The 20,825-nt window shown below is 39.8% G+C and overlaps 2 protein-coding genes across 6 annotated transcripts in view; one reads left to right on the forward strand and one right to left on the reverse strand.

The window, feature by feature from the left end:
- The first annotated feature begins 1,306 nt into the window (after positions 1-1,306).
- BRD7 (bromodomain containing 7) lies at positions 1,307-15,657 on the forward strand. The gene is made up of 17 exons (XM_042027532.1): positions 1,307-1,428; positions 1,776-1,984; positions 2,395-2,524; positions 2,922-2,979; positions 4,089-4,233; positions 5,412-5,522; positions 5,849-6,033; positions 6,841-6,964; positions 7,609-7,684; positions 8,203-8,310; positions 8,919-9,051; positions 9,806-9,917; positions 11,066-11,122; positions 12,554-12,662; positions 12,809-12,952; positions 14,041-14,184; positions 15,134-15,657. The coding sequence occupies exons 1-17, from the start codon at positions 1,380-1,382 to the stop codon at positions 15,196-15,198; spliced, it is 1,959 nt and encodes a 652-aa protein (XP_041883466.1). The 5' UTR covers positions 1,307-1,379; the 3' UTR covers positions 15,199-15,657.
- A 1,255-nt stretch (positions 15,658-16,912) lies between these two features.
- Positions 16,913-20,825, reverse strand: part of ADCY7 (adenylate cyclase 7) — a 60,548-nt gene continuing 56,635 nt past the window's right edge. For all 5 annotated transcript variants that reach the window (XM_042027531.1, XM_042027530.1, XM_042027526.1 and 2 more), the window contains 3 exons: positions 20,464-20,578; positions 19,819-19,943; positions 16,913-19,703 (listed from right to left, as the gene is read on the reverse strand). In XM_042027531.1, coding sequence (XP_041883465.1) covers positions 19,557-19,703; positions 19,819-19,943; positions 20,464-20,578 — 387 coding nt within the window. In that variant the 3' untranslated portion in view covers positions 16,913-19,556. The remainder of the gene's footprint in view (positions 19,704-19,818; positions 19,944-20,463; positions 20,579-20,825) is intronic.

The raw sequence follows: 20,825 nt of genomic DNA on the forward strand, positions 1-20,825 counted from the left end.
AGTTTTAACATGATTATAAAGTATTTCTTTTCAAAACTGGTGAGCAAGTTTAGGCACTCAGTCAGCAAACCTGAGCCTGTCCCAGCCTGTGGAGGACAGGCACAACCATCACTGCTGTTTGGAGAGACATGTCACTTGGATGGGTACAGATTCTACACACCTCTGCCAACCCTTCCTCGGGTAGACAAATCCCCTGCTCTTCTCACTGGTACAAATTCGGGCACAGGTTCTCAAACTCCAGGAACAGCAAGCCACGGCTAGCGGCCTTTGTCCCGGATTGAGGGTCTGTGGTTAGCTGGAGCTCTGCCGGACGTGCCCGGCCAGCAGCAGCAGCCAGGTCACGGCCACACCACAGCCAAGGAGCCGGCAACTCTCTCAGGCCCCTTGACATCCAGTCGAGTGCAGAGTAAACTCTGCTGTCAGAAGGACAGGCTGCCCCAGCACCCCTTCTGCTGCTGTCACTGTTGGCCCCTGGCACTCACAGTCATGGCAGGGGACATTCTGTGGCACCGGCTTCCGTGAGCAGCAGCACTCAGGCTGAGTACTCGGGTGGTGGAGACACCATCCCTGGGGGTGTTTAAGGAAAGACTGGACGCGGCACTCAGTGCCAGGGGCTGGTTGACGCGGTGGTGATCAGTCACAGGTGTGACTCGATGACCGCAGATGTCTTTTCCAGCCTCAGTGATTCCGTGACTCCGTGAATCCTGCCGAAGTCTCTGAAACGCTGCAGTGCCCCGGGGCCCCAAGGGTGGGATAAGAGGGACAGGGATGCAGGCACAGCCCGCCTCAGGCTGGGAGCAAGGGGCACCGCCAGGGGAGCAGCAAGGAGCTGCTGCCGGCTGCGTGAGGGGAGAGTGCGCAGGAAGCTGGGGGCAGGCACAGGACAGGCGAGATTCACCTTAGATATTAGAAAAAAAAAATAATAATCGCTCTTCGGATGTCAGGCTGCCAAGGGAGGTGGTAGAGTCACCATTCCTAGAGGTGTTTAAGACGTGCGTGGATCTGGCGCCAGGTGATGTGGTTTAGGGGTTACAGTGGTAGTGCTGGATTCACAGCGGGACTTGATGATTTTAAAGGGCTCTTCCAACCTTGAACATTCCACGATTCGGTAGGATGCCGTGAGGGTTCTGGAGAGGCGACGCTGCCCGGGGAGCGGAAGGAGCTGCTCACAAGGGAAAATGCCCCGAGCTCGCCGCTTCAGGTGCGGAACGAATCCCGAACCCCACAGCACGCCGCTCCCCGGCCACTGCGCCTGCGGCAGACCCCCAGCGCGCCAGGGGGCGCTGCGCCGCCGCCACCGCCTGCTCCCGGGCCGCGCGGGGCCGCGCCGGGCTCCGCCTCAACAGCGCGGCCTCTCCCGGGCGGGCCGGGCCGGGGCCATGGGGAAGAAGCATAAGAAGCACAAGTCGGACAAACATCCCTACGAGGGTGCGTCCCTATGGGGGTGGGCGGGCAGAGGAGGCCGGCCAGCGCGGCCCGAAGCGAGCGCGGGCCCTCAAGCCCCCAGTGGCGGCCGCCCCGCCCCGCCGGGCCCATTTGAACGCTCCGCGCTGAGGCTGCGGGGCCCTCGGTCCGCCGGCGGGCCCGGGGTCGGCAGACGGGCGGGGCTCGGCTCTGCGCGGGGGAGAAGCAGCTGCAGGGGCTGGAAATGAGGAAATGGTGCGGTGACGGCCTCTGGAAGAAGCCAGAAGCTGCGGAGGGATCGCGCGGGGTTATTGAGGACGGAAGTGTGTTTTCTTTGGTACTCACACAGTTTGTTTCTCTGCTGGTTTAAGAATACGTAGAGAAGCCACTGAAGCTGGTGCTGAAAGTTGGAGGGAATGAAGTTGCTGAGCTCTCCACTGGAAATGCAGGACTTGATTCCAGCCTCTACGAAGATAAATCAGAACATGAAAAACACAAGGACAGAAAAAGAAAAAAGAGAAAGAAAGGAGAAAAACAAGTTCCTGGAGAAGAAAAGGAGAAAAGAAAGAGAAAAGTTAAGGTATGTGTTCATACTACTGCATTTTAGCAAAAAAAAAAAAAATGCTTTGACTTTCTCTAGGTTTCCCTTCAGAAGGTCAGCAGATAATGACTGTAACTTGTATCGTTAGACGGGAATACGTTCAGACTCTGTGTGTGAGGTGTTCCTGTCTCTTTTCTAAAGGACACACAGCATTAGCTGTCACATTTTCTAAAAAACTAATTCAGTGATACATTGCATTGTATGGCTGAATTATTTCAGTGTCCAGCAGATGGAGACAGTACCTAAAGAATACAGAACTGTTAAACACTTGCAAACTATTCTTATTTTTTAAACTTTCTGAATTTGTTTTGAAAAATCTAGAGAGCATTATGTACAGTAATAATGCAGGGTTTTCAGGTGCTCTTACATTTCCATAACGATTTTTCCAGGAGGATAAAAGGAAACGAGATCGAGACCATGGAGACAGTGAGGGAGAACAGGAAATGAAATGTCAGACCCCGGTCAGAATGGAATTGTCACCAGAGAAACCACTGACGAGTACTTTGTCAAAGCAGGAAGGTAGGGGTATAAAAGAAATTTCTTTTGCTAATTCATGTTTTCTCTAGTCGACTCATGTTTTATTGTTCTTTTTTTCTATAGCAAGTGACTTGGCATTTTTTGCCATCTCAGTGTTTTTCTCCAAGTCATACAAAAGTTTGGAATTAGCTTGCTGTACACTTCTTTAGCACAGTGGTGTCTGGTACTTCTGTCAGAGCGAGCATAATGGCAAGTAAGGGCAATGAGAAATGCAGATCCCCTGTAGGTATTGTGGGGTTTGCCATCATATTCTTTTCTTTCTACTTAATTCTCAAGGTGTATCAGCTTTGTTCATTGATTTCTAATATCTTGGAGGTTTAATTCCTTGTGCAATCAGTTCTACCTCACACCCTTTCTCCCCACCTTGTTTTTGGCCTAGAGGTGGAACAGACACCCCTTCAGGAAGCTCTGAATCAACTCATGAGACAGCTGCAGAGGTAATGTCTGTGCTCCAGGCTTGCAGAGCTGTGAAGTGAAAATAACACCAGTAAGGGAAGGGGCATATACAAAGCTGAGTGAAAATATTATTGTTAAATATATTGCTAAGAGGGCTATTTTAGAAATTTAAGTGCTAGTTTAAGAACATACACTTAGAACTTCTCTTCAAATTAGGCTTCTTGTGAACACCTCCACTTTCAAGTTCATAGTAGTTTTAAAAAGCTTTCAAACCCAGGATAATTTTCCAGTAATGTGATGCTTTCTTTAGGGGAACCTTTTGAAAGGAAGGCACAGGAGTTTATAATCAACTTGCCAAAGTTTCTTTTACCTTGAGTTCTCCTATTTTAGCATTATTTACTATAAAAAGGAAGCATGCACTTGAAAACTTCAACCATGTTCTCTTAATGTCTTACTAGCCAATTGTCTTTTGTTTAAAACAATCAAGTCTGCAGTTCTTTCAAGTAGTCTCTTATTTAAGATAATCTTTCTTGACTTTAAGAGTATCTGTGTCTTGTACAAGAGTGGTTGAAAAATCTTTCCCTTTAGCTGTCTCACCAGATTGAGCTTGAAACTTTGTTTGCAAGTTTTCTCTTATCCGTAAACTTTCAAGATCTAGGTGTGGTGTCAGTTATCAAAAAATGCCTGTGTTAGTTTTGGCTCCATTTCCCTGCATACAAAAAGCAGCACTTTTGATTTTGAACCCTGTCTCTTCCCTTCTGATAATGTCAGAGTAAGCGATGAATGACAAGAATATTCTTACGATATATATTTATTTTTTAATTAATTATAATATAGTATAAAATCCCTGTGTTAAAATCCAAAATCTTTTTTAAAAGTTTGGGGTTTTTCATCCTTTTTGGAACGCAGGTAGTTATCTAAATATAGAAATAACTTCTAAAATACATTTGTAGCACTTTTTTGGTATATGGGTTTGCATACAAGATCTTTTCAACCTTGAAAGAGAAAGATTATGCTGACACAAGCTATTTCTCTCTTTATAGTTCTGAGTCCTTTTCAGCTTAGGTATTTCCTTTCTATTTAATTCCAAACTCAGTATGTTCTTTGTTATAAGTTGAAACATAAAAAACTGTCTTTCATTTCTTAACAGAAAGGATCCAAGTTCTTTCTTTTCATTTCCTGTGACTGACTTTATTGCCCCTGGCTATTCCATGATCATTAAAAACCCAATGGATTTTAGTACCATGAAAGAGAAGATCAAGAACAATGGGTACCAGTCCATAGAAGAATTAAAGGTAATGCTTTGAATTTTGTTTTGACTACAAAGATATATTATACTCAACTGACCTGAAGTCTAGTATTTTATGAGAATATAAAGATGCCAAAAAGAACCAGTACTTCTGCCTCAAGAAATGTTTCTTCTTGAATTTTTGTGAGCGAGTAAGTTCTGACAGTAAAAGAGAAAACACTTCTGGTTTGCAAATGTGCATCTCAAAAAGATGCAGATGGTTTCAGGTTTTGTGCAGCATTACATAGAACCTGTCAGTTTGTCCTTCAGCCTGTTTTTTTAGATCTGTTACTTCTTCCAGTCTAATCTAGTCATGTAGATCAATGAGTGAAGGCACAGTGTGCTTGGTCCTGTTGGCAGCAACCACTTATCCTGGTGCTGTAATGTGTCTAATGGATTTAAGGGCCTGTTTTTAAAGCCTCCTAAAGCTTTTAAAAGGTGTGGGACCTAGTTTTGTTTCGTTTTCTTCATCAGAAATACTCTCTAGTTCTTTACTGGGCTAGATGAGGACCTGAGAGGTGTAATTTGTATGTAATTAAGAATTAGGCAGATGTTAGTTTATAGTATTGGTTGTATTTTCTTGCACATTCTTCTTTAGATTGCCAAAACTTAAGAAGAATATTACCTATTTTAACAGTTGTTTCTAGTTAGTTTTTAGTTTTAACTTTGTAAATAGATGAGAATGTGATAAAACATATTCACCTGTAGAGGCTGCAGTGCATATAGAAGTGCCGTTTCTAGCTCCCTTGAATTTCAAACAAGCATATGTTTCTTCATTGTAATTAAAATTTTTGCATATTCTTTGTAATAGTTTAACTCTGAACTGCAGCTTTACATTGTCTTTGTTATGTTGCTTCACTTTGGTTTTGTTTTAATTACTGCTCATTGGAGGTGGGTAGTTGTAGCTAAGAGAGCTTCCCTTAAAACTTGAAAAACTACAAACAATACTGAACACTTAAGAATACTTGCAGGATGTTTGTTGGGCCGATGGATTCAAGTCTTAAAACTAAGTTACATACTTATTCCTGTTTACATTTTTGATAGATTTCTTAAATTCATTCATTAAAAGTAGTCTTTAAGGGTTTTTTTTTCCCCTAAAGCTTGAGACACCACATTCGCAACAAAATATCAGTATAATACGCTGTAAAATTAACTTTCATTCCAAAATTATTAATGTTCATACAGGATAACTTCAAACTGATGTGTAATAATGCAATGATTTACAACAAACCAGACACCATTTACTACAAAGCTGCAAAAAAACTGCTGCACTCAGGGATGAAGATACTCAGCCAGGTAACAAAAAACACCAACCAAAATATTAAAAAGTATACTGCTTCTTTTTTTGATCTCTCTTTATTCCCTTTTACAGGGATCTCTTGAAAATTAATAAAACCTTGCTTGGTATTTATCAAATGCTTGTAGGTCGGAATATAAATAGTACATTGTTTTAGTACTGCTGCCAGATCAGTCATTGTACAAATAGTTGCATTTAATATTTCACCTTCTAGACTCTGTTTATATTTGCTAGTGTAAGAAAGAACTGAAATAAAATGAGCCTCCTGGTTAGGTTACAAAAGATTAATGGAAACAGCAAATAAAAGGATTTTGATGTTATTTAGGAGAGAATTCAGAGCCTGAAACAAAGTATAGAATTCATGGCTGACCTGCAGAAGACAAGGAAGCAGAAGGACAAGACAGAACTGCAGCAAACTGGGGAAGAGGAAAATGGTCCTGGGAAAGACAGAGCAGAACCTATGGATGGTGACACCAAAGCATTCAAAACACCTAGCAAAGAGCACAAAAAGTGAAGTATTATCTGAATAGTTATAGGATACACCTTTTAAATGCTACTGAAACAAGATGACTTAGGAACCAGTGGATATGGGTTTCTCTCTTTCTGGTACCACTTATACACTAAAACCTTTTCATCTCAAGGTGTCAACACTTACAGAAAGCATCCTCATCTGCTAAAACCAAATAAGTTTAGAATCTTTTATGGGATAAAATAATTTTTTCATGTAGATAACCTTGTACTGCTCATCACCTCCATTCCTTCAATTATTTTCTGGTTTAGTGTCTATTTCACAGAAATAGTATAGTTTTGGAGAAAGCTTGCAAACATGAGCTTTTAAACATATTGGTACAAAAAGCTACATAGCCAATTTCGATTACTTTTTGTTGTTGTTGTTTGTGGCTGTATTTGAAACATGCAGCTGCCTAGCTACAGAAAGTGTACTTCCTGAAATAGCTTTTCATATCTAGAAATACCAGGTATGAAGATAGTAGATATTCAGGTAGATAAAGATAAATACTGGATACTCAAATGAAGAGTATCTAATATACCAAAAGTATCTTAGTTTTGTGGGAGACCTTTACACAGAAATCTTTATGGTTACTAACATAGCATCTGCTGATGTAAACCTTTGTCACGTGCCTTCCCCAGCTGTATTAAATACAGTCATATTCAATGGCACTTTCTTTCATTGTTAGTTGTTTGATCTACAAAACCAGTTGCAGAGTTGGCTAAAACAATATTGTCACAGTATCCTTTTGTGTTATTTAGCCAGTTGGTGTTCCAGCTAGTCACTACATTGTGTGGGTATATTCACAGGAAGGACAAAGACCTGCTCGAAGACAAATTACGAAGCACCAGCTTGGAAAGGGAACAAGAGCAGATTGATCGGATTGTTAGGGAGTCTGGAGGCAAGTTAACCAGGCGCCTTGCAAACAGCCAAGTAAGTATTGGGGGATTTGATAACTCCTTTCACTTTTCCATAAACCAGGCTTCCTTGGCATCTTACACCAGTTGAAACTCCACATCTGCTTTTACTACAGCTTACACCATTTTACACCATTGATAATCTATATAACCACTTTACACCATTGATGATTTATATAACATCATAAGGTTAAAAAAAAAGTCGCTATTTGAATGCATGCTAAATTTCATCAGCAGAGCAAGTTGAGCTTAAATTTTCAATAAAGTAATAGAAAAGGATGAATAGTAGAAAGCTCAAGAAAATAAATCTGACCTGCAAAAATCTCATAGTTCTGAAACAGACACATACCTGATCAAAGGTTATTAATGTTACAGGAGAAGGAACTCAGTTTGGTAATACTATGCCTGTTTCATTTTCTACATTTTTTGTCTCTTGGCCTCTGTAGAAACATTAATATTTATCATATCTTAATTCCTTGTACCTATACCTATAATAAAGTTACCTAGGGAAAGTAAAATTTTAGAGCAGCACTCACTTCTGAATGACTGATTTCCTTTCTTATTGCTGCAGATAGAACAGTTTCATTAAGTGTTTTCATTAGTTTAAGGATCAGGAATTTCAACTACTATGTAAATTAAAATAGTCTGATCTTATTTCAGTGTGAATTCGAAAGAAGAAAACCAGATGGTACAACCACTCTGGGCCTTCTTAATCCAGTTGACCTTGCTGCAGGAGGTAAGTTAGTATGGTTCAGGTAACAAGCCACTTCTACCTACCTGGTCTGCTGCTTCTTTGCAGGGGCAGATGAGCAAATCCTGGCCGAGAACTGAATGCCTCTTCCCAGTCTGATAAAGATCTGGATTGAAAAAGCTGCAGCTGAGGGATCACACAGCCTTAGCTGTGGCTGCTGTTAGGCGCAGCTGGTGAGAGCCCTCAGTGCTGTTGCTTTTCTGGTTTGTGTCAGTTGTTTGTGGAAGCTGCAAAAGAACAGTTCGCTGCTGAAGAATTTCCTGGGATCCTCTTATTTCTTGTCCATGTACAGAGTGCAGTGTCTGCTGACCCAAAAGGTCACAGATGTTTCAGAATTGGGAACTGTCTGGGTCCCAGATCATTAATATGAACCATTTGGATAGAAAAGCACACTTTGAGAGCCATGTCCTGTTTATTCTGAGTTTTTAGCTGTGAGTGTTAAGTGAATTTAGTCATCGTCCTATGCCTTCTCTGTTTATGTATTTTGATATATCCTATTGCAGAACCAGGTTACTGCCCTGTAAAGCTGGGAATGACAGCAGGAAGGCTTCAGTCAGGGGTTAATACATTACAAGGGTTCAAAGAAGATAAAAGAAACAAGGTTACTCCAGGTAAGCGCTGATGTTTTTTTAAAAAATACAAATTCTTCTTGTATAAACAAAGTGTGTTGATCTTGTTACTAATTTGGAACTAAGGACTTCTAAAGATAAAGCACGTTATTATGTATTGCTGCCCATGGCAGGGGGGTTGGAACTGGATGATCTTTAAGGTCCCTTCCAATCCAAACCATTTTATGATTCTTTGTGTCTATCACACAATTAAACAGCACATCACAGAGTCCAGCTTAATTTAAACATACAAAAGGGATGAAATATTTACTTTTCATCTACATGGAGAAGAGAAACTACCAGATAGAGAAAGGGTTTTGGTAGCTTTAAAAGACGAGGGGGGAGCCTGAGAACCTGTTTCCAGCATCAGACTGTTCATGCTGTGCTAAGGCACACAGTGGTGTTAATGACATATTTGTAAATACAAATGCATTTGATGTTACTAAAAGTTGTTACATTGTGAACAGATAGTGTTAGGTGAAGGCTTGTTTCCACCTTAAGAAATACATTCCTTTAAAGTTTCTTTTTGGAGATTGTTTTACAGCCCCTTCTCATTTCTATCTGATGCATGCAGAGCAGGGTAATAATTAATACTGTTGTTATTCAATTAGTGGCATACTTGAATTATGGCCCCTTCAGTTCCTATGCGCCAACCTACGATTCAACATTTGCCAACATAAGCAAAGAAGATTCTGACTTAATCTATTCAACATATGGGGAAGACTCTAATCAAGGATCTTCCAGGTAATCCAGCAACCAGGATGCATAGTACAGCTCACATGGACAGAAGCAGTTATGTGCAACTCTGCGGGATGGGCTTGCTTTTCTGTGGAATGCACTGCTGTCTTTATAGCTCGCAGGGGTTTGTGTAAGAAACAAATAGTTCAGTAGAAGAACCTGCCTCTAAAGTGTAATTAGCCAAGGTGGAAGTATTTTGATGCTGCTGATTCCTAATAATACACTGTCTAAACTTAAATGTATTTATAACTGAAGGGTTCATGTTCAAAGCCAGAAAAATATTGAGTTGTACAAATGTTTATACAAACAGGATTTTTTTAACATTAATTACTGCCTTGAACGAGATACAGCTTTGTAAAAATAATTAATTCTATTGGTTTATTATTCTTGATTATAAAAACTTCAAAGCTCTTTCGTTTTACGAGAATTTTTCAAGGAGCAGGCACAGTGATATCAATTCTTAGGAAATGGGGAAATACTTTAGTACAGTGTTGACATGAAGTGCCTGTCCAAGTTTGCTTTTGTGTTGATGCGGCTGCCTGAGACACTACACTTTTCCAAGTTTTCCAGTGTTCCGTTCAGAATGGGTTCCTCAGCTACAGAAGGCATGGATGATTAAACTAAAGCAAGCCATTTAGATCAGGCCCTGTGCTACTTCTTGTGTTTTCTGTGCTGCACATACTGGTTTGACCTTGCGTAACTTTTTTACATTAGACGTTTGATACAAAAGTAGTTACCTTAACTGTCTTTATTCTTTCAGTATTCAAGATTTTTTTATGAAATCCCAGGATTATCCTCTCTTAATGGCTGATAGTTTGCTTGATGTTCTAACTAAAGGAGGACATTCTAGAGCTCTCAGAGAACTAGAAATGGTAAGAATGGATTTGTGTACTATCTGTTCTTTGATTTTAGCACACATGCTCTAAAGCAAGAGAAAGATGGTGCTGATCCTATTGATGGGCTTCCTTTTAACTGATAGAATTGGAAAATGAAGACTGACCTTTGTCTCCAGTGGCAGGATTTTCTGTAAAGGAATTATTCTATTTTTAATTAGTGAAATGTGAATATTAACAACATATTGTAGATAGAGATATAATCACACATTTTGTCCATTGTCCCATTCCTATTATCACTAACTCCTGTTCCAAGACCAATAAGCAGTTGTTTAAAAATGAGGTGATCATTGATAGGCTTTTTTTTCCATGAAAATTTTATCACATTCCTAGCTGCCAATGTTTAGTTCAGGAGAAATAATATGTAGTTTTTCCCTTTACTTGGTACCGTGCTTTTAAACTCAAATATGTGCTATGTAAAAATACCAAACAGCGTCTCTTTAAATTCTTAGGAGATTCCAGTCCTGTCTGTGCTAAACATAACTGGAATCAAAGGGGCTCATTTGACAACCTTAACTTAATTGACAATCCAAGAATTATTTGTGAATCTCCTCAGAACAGTTCCTTTTAACTAAAAGTCTTGCTTTGAGTTTCAAATCGATGCAAACTTGAAATAAACAGATTGTAGCCTTTTACTAATGGGTCAATTACCTAATTAATACTAGAAATAGTTCATGGACCAAAGATCACCTTTTTCCCTCAGTTCACACCTTTCCTTAGCATCACATGTTTAGCTCTTTCCTAGTACCCAGTAGGGGCACTGATTGACAGGGTTTGGCCACTTACTCTTGGCAGTATTAAGGGAAATACGGTTACATACAGAAACAGAAAACATTTCAGCCTCTAATAACCACCCTTCCTCTTCTACACCTCAGTAAATAGTCTCTGATGTGACATCACTGTGAACTTTGCAAAGAGAAAACCTGAGCTGAAAAAATGTATTTTAGTAAATGTAATACCCCAAGAAAGACCCTAAAAAATAGCTGCATTATAAGTTGCTTTACAGTGTAAGAACATTACAACATTGCATATTTACCTCTCTTTAAAAATACTGCATCTTTAAGATTTTTCTTTGAATTTAAAAGAGTAATTTTAACGCCTTCTTTAAAAATCCTTTCTCTATTTAGCCATTGGAGGAAGCTGAAGGCCCACATGAAAGAAGCGATGCAATGAAAGATGTAAAGGTATAATACTTCTATATTAAGTAACTTCTCCAACCAGCCTGTCCAAGCTCACAGATATAAAACTGCCTAAAACCTTCAGGCCTGTACAGCCACACTGAGACTTTGACAAGCTGTAAATACACCCTGTGACTTGTAAAAATGGTGTGTCCCTTTGTAGGCATGAGAAGAGTAAGGTTCTCCAAAACATTGTCTTAACTATATGTCGACAGAACTGGAAGAAAATGCTTATATATTTTTGTTTGTGATTGTTGGGAGCTATAGCTTTGTTTCTGTCATAATCTGGGTTGGTTTAACATGAATTTGTAATGTACGTGTAAGATGCCACATGATATGTAGCAGTCTTTGAGAAGTTCTCACTTTGTGCCCCTGTAGGCAATACGTTATAGATCTCAAATCATTCCACCCAAACATTGCTCAATTAGAGAAAGCAGTTCTAGGGCCAGGGCTGCTCTCCTGAAGCATCTCTTCATCTGCAGCCAGTGCCCAGATTTTCTGAATTTTGGCCTCAGATCTTCGATAAAATCTCCTTTAGGTGAGCTGAAGAAAATTTTAAACTGTTTTTTAATTGGGATGCTGGTCTTAAGTTACTACATCATTTTTGCATATCCCCAATGGTTTTGCAGATGCCATTTTCTATTTGGGTATGAAATAGAATAATAAACAGAGTAACTGTAGAACAGTAAGTTTCACAGGGTGTCTTTTCAGCTTTCCCTCTGTATGTCCACTTTATTTTTATAGAGCAGACTTGTTGGAACCCTGGGTTCTGAGAATTTCAGCCTTTCAGTGCTGAGAGGGAGTGATCCTCAGAAACACACTATATTCGATCCAAAACCCTGGGAAAAGTTTCCTAAATTGTGCGATAATACTGAGGTCGTTGCTGTGTAATTAAAAGTTACGTCACTGGGTGAAACATGTAGAAATGTAGAAAATTAGGTTTAAGAGATATAGGTACTAATAGGTTACAATATGGAGGATTTTGGGTGTGGATTTGTGTTTTCTTTCTTCTTCTTCTTCTTCTTCACAAATCTGAATGTTCTGTCATTGGGTCAAAAGTTCCGCACTGCAGAACATGAAAAGTTAGTAATTGGATTGTAAGTAAAAACATATCTCATAGTTGGTTAGTTTAGACTTTAAAAAGCTTGGAAAATTAAAACTCACAGCCATTTTCCACGCTTCCAACAAAGAGGCACACACTGTGCAGCTGTGTTACTGATAAGATACAATAAACAGCTAAGTCCGAACAAGAATACTCGATCTCCTGCGTCTCAATTCAAACTCTGAGTAAAAGAACTCAAGATGTAGAGAAAAAGAAGAAAAGGCAATACAGACTAACCTTAACTTTGTGTTCTGATCTTCCCCAGGCAGTTTTGTTGTTTCAAGGCTGAGTATTATCTAAATTATTACTTGCTGGTTTTTTGGGGTTTTTTTCAGGTTATGGAAATGGATATTGCTGCCAGGTTGGACGCTAATAGTGACAGACTTACAGCTCTAAAAGCAGTTACAAACTTTGGCATGCCTATAGAAGAGTTTGATTCTGAGGGTGAGTCTTCTTGGTAGTCATACTTCTGATATATGTCTGTAATTCTTTCAGTTTCTCAGTCCCTTACAACATTTTATATCATAAAGTAAGTAAATAGACTTTACTTAAATCTTACTAGTGAGGACTTTCTTCTTCTCTTTAAACAGAGGCTGAAATCTTCCAGAGGAAACTTGATGAAACAACAAAGCTGCTCAGAGAACTCCAGGATGCTCAAAATGAACGACTGAGTACAAAACCACCCCCTAACATGATTTGTCTTCTGGGTCCATCTTACAGAGAAATGCATTTGGGTAAATACACTTTTTCTTATCATTCTTGCAGAATTGATCAAGTCCCAACTGCTATCAACTCCAAGAAGGAAAAAGTCTCAAGAGCTATAGTGTAGATTATGTGCCCTGCTAGGCCTAGAAGATTAATTTAAATTTTTTTTGCATGTAAAGCCAGATGAAAATTTTGAACAGTAGTTACAAGTATTTCCTCTTTTTTCCTAAATATCCCTAGAAGTGATTGAAGCTTCTCTATGCCATGGGGCAGACAATAGCCAAATACCTCCATAAGTTTTGCAGTGTCTTTGAATAAGGGTTGTTTAACTATTACCAAGTTCCTATTGCAAGACTAGCTTTGGTCCAGGATTAATCTAGTTATCAGTCTATTGTGTTACACTAATTAATACCACTCATACATTCCTTAGTTATTTAAGCAAAGCTTCTTGTGTTACAGGTCAATTAAATTACACAACTTGTGTTAATGGTAACCCTCTAAGACAAGACTCTGTGCAGAGAGTGAATGTTTTGCAAGTAAAACTGACTTGTGCAACACTATTCGTGGTCTAAACTAAACCATGTTGATGTGATTAGATAAATTCCCCATTATTGAAGAAATATGACTAAGTTGGTACTACACCAAGTCTAAACCAGATCAAATACTATCTCTTTTAAGTTTCACTACTTACAGCTTCCTTCTTGAGGGAAAACCACATTTGTAGCAACAAGAACAATCTCTCTAGTTTACATCCACAGCTCTGTGCTGAATCCCAGAATCTGTCTATTACTAGCAATGGTGCTGTGTGGGTGGCACCAGCCCTCTCCCAGCTGCTGAGTGTAGCCCAAGTTTCATTAACTTACTCTTTAACTTCTGGTGTTTCCTGATGGCAGCAAGCCTTGTGCAGCAGCTGTTTCACTCTTCCTGTTCTTCTTACCCATCTCTTCGTGCCCAAGATGCCTTGCATGGCTGCACGCAGCACAACAGAACTCTTCTGGTGCAGAAACATTATTTAACATAGTTCCTTTTGTACTTAAATGATTAAACTGCTTGCAGGGTGCTTCAACAATTTTGTGTCTATCTATAGCATATAAACACATCCTCTTACCTTTTCTAGCGGAGAGAGTAACCAATAACCTGAAAGAACTTGCCCAGCAAGTGACTCCAGGTGATATTGTCAGTACCTATGGAATCCGGAAAGCAATGGGAATCTCGGTTCCCCTGCCTGAGACAGAAGACAACTGGGTAGATCTGACAGAGGGTGAGTATACTAAAACATCTTGTAGCATCTGTTCAGCTGGAACAAAACCACAGCTGGAGATGCTTATACTAGTTTATGGTAGAACGTGCAGTAGTGTGGTTCCAATTTTCAGTTCTTCTCTCCTTTTTAAATTCTGTTTCAAATGGAAACTTGCTGCCTTTGGTCTTGGTCCAAAATCAGTCTTTTGTATGTATGGAACTTTGGTTCAGCTACATGATTACTTTATAATCCATCTTATATCACTGCCAAGTTTTAAAGCTTGGTAATTCATTCAATTTTAGTTTTTCCATTTAGTGTGAAGTTGCAGGAGAGGAGTTAAAATTCCTCACTTGCTAAAATGAGAACATCGTGATTCCTTCTTCACCAGGCTTTTGGCTGCACACTCCTTTTGCTTAGTTTGGCCAGCTGTTGTGCTTTGTAAATTGACAGCATTTCAACTCACCTCATCCAGACAAAAGTAGTGGCTGTTTTGCTGGATTAGGGGGTCTGGTCAGTGGAGTCTCAGTGCCAGACCCAGACCTCCCCTGTGTAGTACATGTGCACCAAAAGTGTTCCCAGAGTTGGGGTAGGGCAGGGAAGAATTTCTTCTCAAGAAATGCAATTCACATACCAAATGTACTCAATCTGTGGTTTGTGAAAGTTTTCGTTAAATAACATTTCAACTGAAAGAGTAGGATTAATTCAGGAACTCGTTCCTATTTTCAAGGAAACTGCTCAAGAAATTTCAATTTCAAAATTACTGTGCCTTTTCTTTTCCATAACATTACACAGAGGCTTTGTGACAGAACCAACTGGAACACAGGATTTTCTGGGACTGTTGCAGACCAACCAGCTAACACAGGGCTATCTGCACAAATAGCAAATGACTTGTGGTGTGCTCTGCTGTATATGTATGTCTTTCATTGCATATTCTGTGCTCAGTGACCTGCTATCTGTTGTAAACTTTCAGACTTTGAAGAGCCTAAGAAGACCATCACTGTCCCTGAAAATGAGTGTGGTGCAGTTACAGGCTGAAGATTCTGTTCAGTTTACAGCTGTTTGTTTGATTTTGTTTAAGAACCAGGTAAACATCCTTCAGGTGCATTCACCATGTGTGTATATTGTGTGTTAAACTAATTTTGTTTATTAAATTTTGGAACTGATGGCTTTTGAAGGGTTTGTATCAGTTACTTCTGCTACGTAAAAGCACTAAATTATTCTTTTTGCATTCTCTATTATTTTTAAGCTCCTCTGCTGCATATAAGTTTTCCTAGACTACCAAGTATCTGGAAAAGTCAAAGCATAATTAAAATGTGCCTATATACTGTGCAGGGACTCAACCAAAAGTTTCTAGAAGCAATGTGTAGACTTGTCTCTGAGTCTAGTTAGTGCAAACATCATTGGTGTCTGAACGTACAACTTCCCTCTTTTTAAAATTACTGTGCAACTCTCATGAACATGAGGAAGAGAAATAAACTTTTTATATAAAACTGATGCAGTGTGATGAATTAACAAAAGCTCAGCTTTGTGAGACTTTGAATGTTTCTTAGAGAAACCTTGCTATCTACTTATAGCATCCTAAAACTGGAGGGCAAGCTCAGACCCATGACCAGAAGTGAAACTAACAAACCCACCTGCTGTCAGTATATAAAAATACCCCATGGGTGTAGTGTAGTGATCTCTGAGACACTCAGGCAGACAATTCTTCATATTATGTAGAGGTATTACCAGACACCGTCTGGATAATGATTCTAGGCTTTCTTATCAGAAAGGAGCATATATTTAGAAACCCCTCACATTAAAAGGCAATTCCCTGTTCACCAAAGCTGCAGACCAATAGCACAGCTCTCAGGCACAGAGAACTCAAGCACCGTTGTCAGGGTACAGGTGCAGCCAGTGGCTCATCCAAGGAGGCTTTTCCCTGTGCTCCTCACTTCTCTCACACCCTCACACAGTGCTGCACATGGCTTCTACCCCAGGCATCCTTAATTGTTTTTAAATGTTGCTTTTCTTTAATTCATGATCCAGTATAACCCTGGACTCAAGAGGAGTGAGGTGTAGTGTTCCAGTTCCATCTGCTCAGCCATCCCTGATGTGTGCAGTGGCAGGGAACTGAACTAAGAGGTAACTTGCAGGCCAAACAGCATTGTGAATTCCACCCTCTTCCCTCACTCTTACGGCCAACATCATCCTTGCTTCCTTCTTCCCTTCCTTCCTCTCTAAAAATGCCTGCAGAAACATTTGTTTTTAAACTTTCACAATTATTAAAACACATTCCAAAAAGTTCTGTCAACCTGGGTTTTTCTCCAGTAGTTTCAATTCTCCCAGAAGAGTTCTTAATAGTCACCACTGGAATTTTTTCAGTTCTAGGTACTTGCAGCTGAATTATTACTCTAGGGAATGAATTTTTCCATTAATATATAAATCATTTTAGTGTCAAGAAAAAGACAAGATGCATGGCAACTGTACGAAATCCTTACTGGCTCCTTCCATAGCATCTCATTGCCCACCACTCACCTTTCAGATGGTGCAGGAGGTGACTGCCAATGATGGAAATATTGACATCTCTCATCAGCTGTTGAACATGTAGATGTCACTCTAAGCATTTTCTACTGGCAACATTTTTTAAAAAGATAAACTAAACTCAGTATTTATGAATAAAAATGGTCCCATTAACTCTGCAGCACTATAAAAAATCTGCCTCTTTTTCATGGGTATCTTCATCAAAATAATTGCAAAACTAGACATGTTTCAAGAAGATTTTTTATTTCATAGTAAAAACAAAAGTTTGTTCTTTAAAACAGGTTGCTAAGTTCCAGATGTTATTAGCTCTTCAAGTTAGATACAGTGCCATTTTTTCAATTTAAGAAAAAAGATAATGTTGCAAGGAAGATTTTTCTACTACAATTGTTTCCTCAATGTTAAGTTTCACAGTTCACTCTCAGAAGGACTGCTGAAAACAATTATTTCAGTACAATTGCTTGTTAAATTGAACTTTTTCTGTGGTTGAATATAGGTTTCATATTATACAGTTCCAGTTCTGGTGAGAAATTAGTCATCCTCTTTTTCATTACACACAGTTTCTAACTTCCCCAAGAAGGCTGTGCACAGCACACCAACTGAGCAGTCCTTTCAAACCTGCAACCAAACCCAACTCCTTCCCCTTTGGAAGCTGCAGCTCTTCCTGCCACTTCTGCAAATGAGGTTGAGTTGAAGTTACACCCAAACAAGTTATCAGCCTGACAGGCAACATCATGTAAACAAAAGCATTTCAAAATGCTGTTACAGACAGAAAATGTTCTTTCATAGATAACTTAAATCTACAGTCTACTAGTTCTGTGAACAGGAGCACTTCAGAGCCAGCTCTATTTATAGGCAAAATAGATTCTTGAGACTAATGGTCACTTTACCTAACATGACATCAAAGACTGCTGAAAGGAGCCTTTGACACATGCATGGTCCTATAAAACAATAAATATCTCAAAACAAATGCTTGCTGAGCACCTGTAACTAACAAATACACAACATACAAGGGTAGCAAAAGCTATTTGAAGGTTTATTCAACCACAACACTGACTTGCACTAACATGACAGCAAGAATGACACTTCCTTCTGCAGCAGAGCCCATGCGTGAACTAGATGACCTCAAATTAAGGTTTTCTTACATGCTGTTTTCTGTTGGGGACCTACTACATACATAGATTAGATCTACAAAATTGACAAAGGCTATAAGCACAATTTTTAATCCACAGTTGGACAATATTTAGATTTGTTCCTATCTTGAAACATAGTCACTTCATGTTCTATAGAAATTACACAGTAATTAGAAAGCGTCAGTGATGCACAGGACTGCTTAAACACTTGTCCAGGACAGGTTGGTACTAAACCCAGAAGCATTAGGAAATGCTGCTCTGTTTGTGGAAGAGTAAGGCTCAACCAAACAGCTGTTACATTCACTAATCACTGTGCTGTTCAGCACTACTCCATGTGGTATATGGGAAAGGGGGAATCCATCCTTAGCAATGGACATAATTGGGCACAAGATGTTAGCCTTACAAACTACTATCATCTCCACCAACAGAAAACAGATTAAGAGATTGCAATAAGTTAAAAATGCCAATGTAGAAATTAGCAAAAGCCACTAACAGCTTAAAAACCTTACAAACTAAACTAATCTACACCAAGTCCACAATGATGTTATGAATGCTCCACTCATACTTCCAGTATTGGGGCTCTGCTGAAATATTTCCATTATAAATACATTTTTTCCATACATCCTTTCCATACATAACCTTCAAAACCAGTTTATGCAAAAAATTGCATTGCCTTTGAAAGGCGTAGAAACCAGCCAATGGCTAGTCAAACTGTGGAAGTAAGAACAGAAAAAAAAAAAACAAACCAAACCCCACCACAGACACAGTTCTGTTTATACAGTATCTGCTACTGTTTCTAATACTATTTCAGTAATTCTGTTCTTCAGCTTCCCAGCAATTCAGAACAGATTATTTTTTCTTCCCTAAGTGCCCTCAAGAACACAGCACAGAATCAGAATTCCTGCGGGGATCAGCAACAGCTGGTGCTGTCAGAGCCTGTCCCCCATGCTCCTCACCATCACATGTATTTTTTGAAATTTAAAGTGAAAAATTTAAGACTTAGCATGACTGAACAAAATGCACATGCAGATACTAATTACAGAGAAATACAAAGGAGAACATGTAATATAATGTAAACACGCTGAACAAGATGAAAGTTACTTCTGAACAGCTCTTGGTCATCAAAACATCTGCATAACACAAGGTACTGCTGTGGAGGAGGCGAGGGTGGTGAAGTGACCCCATACTGTGCAATTCAGGTTTTTTCTCAAAAGAGCTCAGCACAGTTATCATATGATACACTTGAGTTTCCTTACATTCCTCTTCCCGTTATTCAGCTGTCTTCTGCTGTGAAGTCTGTTCAGCATTAATAGCAGGATCCGCAGAGCCCGCAGTATCACTGCACGTGTCTGGACAAACACAATACTGTAAGCAGGTGTGTGTCAACCAGGCAATGGAATGTCCTAACATGGTAATGAGTTCTACAGTGCATCCACACGTGTTGTCACCGGAGCTATTAAGACTCCCAGTGCAGGTAACTGAAAATGCTTCATGGCAATTCCAAGTAAATCTTCAAATTACTTCAGGAAAAAGTAGTCTTTTTCAGACTGACGGTTGTGTATCTTCTATGAGCGTCTCAGAATTCTTCTTCATCAAAAAAAAATTATCTTGAGATGTAGAAGAGATATGAACAGTATATACATGTTTTTAGAATAAAGTCCTTCACATAAGGAGGGAAATTCTACATCTTCACAGAAGGGAGGCAGATCTAAGTCTATTTTGGTTAACTTCATTGTAGCCTCAGTTCAGTCCGAGGCCTTGGAACTTGGCTGTCTCGGTGCAAACAAAGTAAGTCCTCAGTTCTCCCTTGCCTTTGACATTGATGAGTCCCCTACATTCACATGAGTATCCCAGCTCCTGTAGTATTTTGCTTGTTTCTTCTGTGACCTTTGTGTGAAAAGAATTAGAAACTTGTGAATAATCAGAAGAATTTCACATTAAAGCAAAATTCCACAACCAATTAGAACTAATGCCTTAGACACTGCAAGGCTCATACGTTTACCTGGATCTTGCCAAGTTCCCCCGTACTCTCCATTCGGCTTGCAACATTAACAGTGTTGCCCCAAATATCATACTGAGGCTTCCGGGCACCAATCACACCAGCAATCACCGGACCATGATTGATTCCTGCATAAACACAAGCAGGTGTCATTGCTGAGGCAGGAAGTGATGTGACTTCCAGCTTCATTGTTAGCTGTAGCTTCAGGTGAAAAAACCATCCGAAAACTTAACTGCAACACCTTTTTAGCAATCAGTACTGTTCTATAAATATTCATACTGTGGCTCGGGAGATGTGAAGTGACTCACTCATTGTAAAATAGGAAGTCTAGGGCACAAAGCAAAAGTCTTTCTCTTCTACTTTTAATACAGAAATAAGCATTGTTAATGACAATACTGTCTAGTCAACAGCCACTAACAGGGTACTTCACTCTTCATCTGTACCTTTCATTTCCTCCAAGTTCATCCAGCTGCACTGTTCCTGCTGCTCCCTCCAGTGATGAGAAAAGCCCATCCATGGAGGAGCCTGGCCTGTCTGAAAAGCTGACCAGACAGCCTTTGGCTGTTCAGCACTTGGACCTACATCATCCCACCTCATTTCTCACTTGTCTGAGCTGTGGAGTTCACATTCTCCACAAGCAGTACTTACCAACACGTAGGCGGAAGTTGTTAAAGGAATGTCGGTTGATGCCATCCAGTTTACTCATCAGGGCAATTCCATACTCCACCATAATCCCAATGTGAGCATGCTGCCTTTCCCTATCCTGTGCAAGTCATAATACATAGTAATGATCAAATTACAACATGGAAGGCTGTGTCAGGCTGCTATTCCAAAGCAGTACTGGCAGGGACCTGGAGTGTTTATAAGGATGAGGTCACTCGTCCTTGTAACCAGAACTGCAGAATTTCAAAACTCCATTAAATTCAGCTGGGATGGCTGTGAGGCAACAAGCGTGATATGATTAAATTTTATAACAAATTAATGTTTGTCCTTTAGGATTTCAGCTTTAA

Source organism: Corvus kubaryi, unplaced genomic scaffold (genome assembly GCF_017639235.1).
Source record: "Corvus kubaryi isolate FWS band 111438036 unplaced genomic scaffold, C.kubaryi_AGA036_p1.0 37300, whole genome shotgun sequence".
Classification (NCBI taxonomy): Eukaryota; Metazoa; Chordata; class Aves; order Passeriformes; family Corvidae; genus Corvus; species Corvus kubaryi.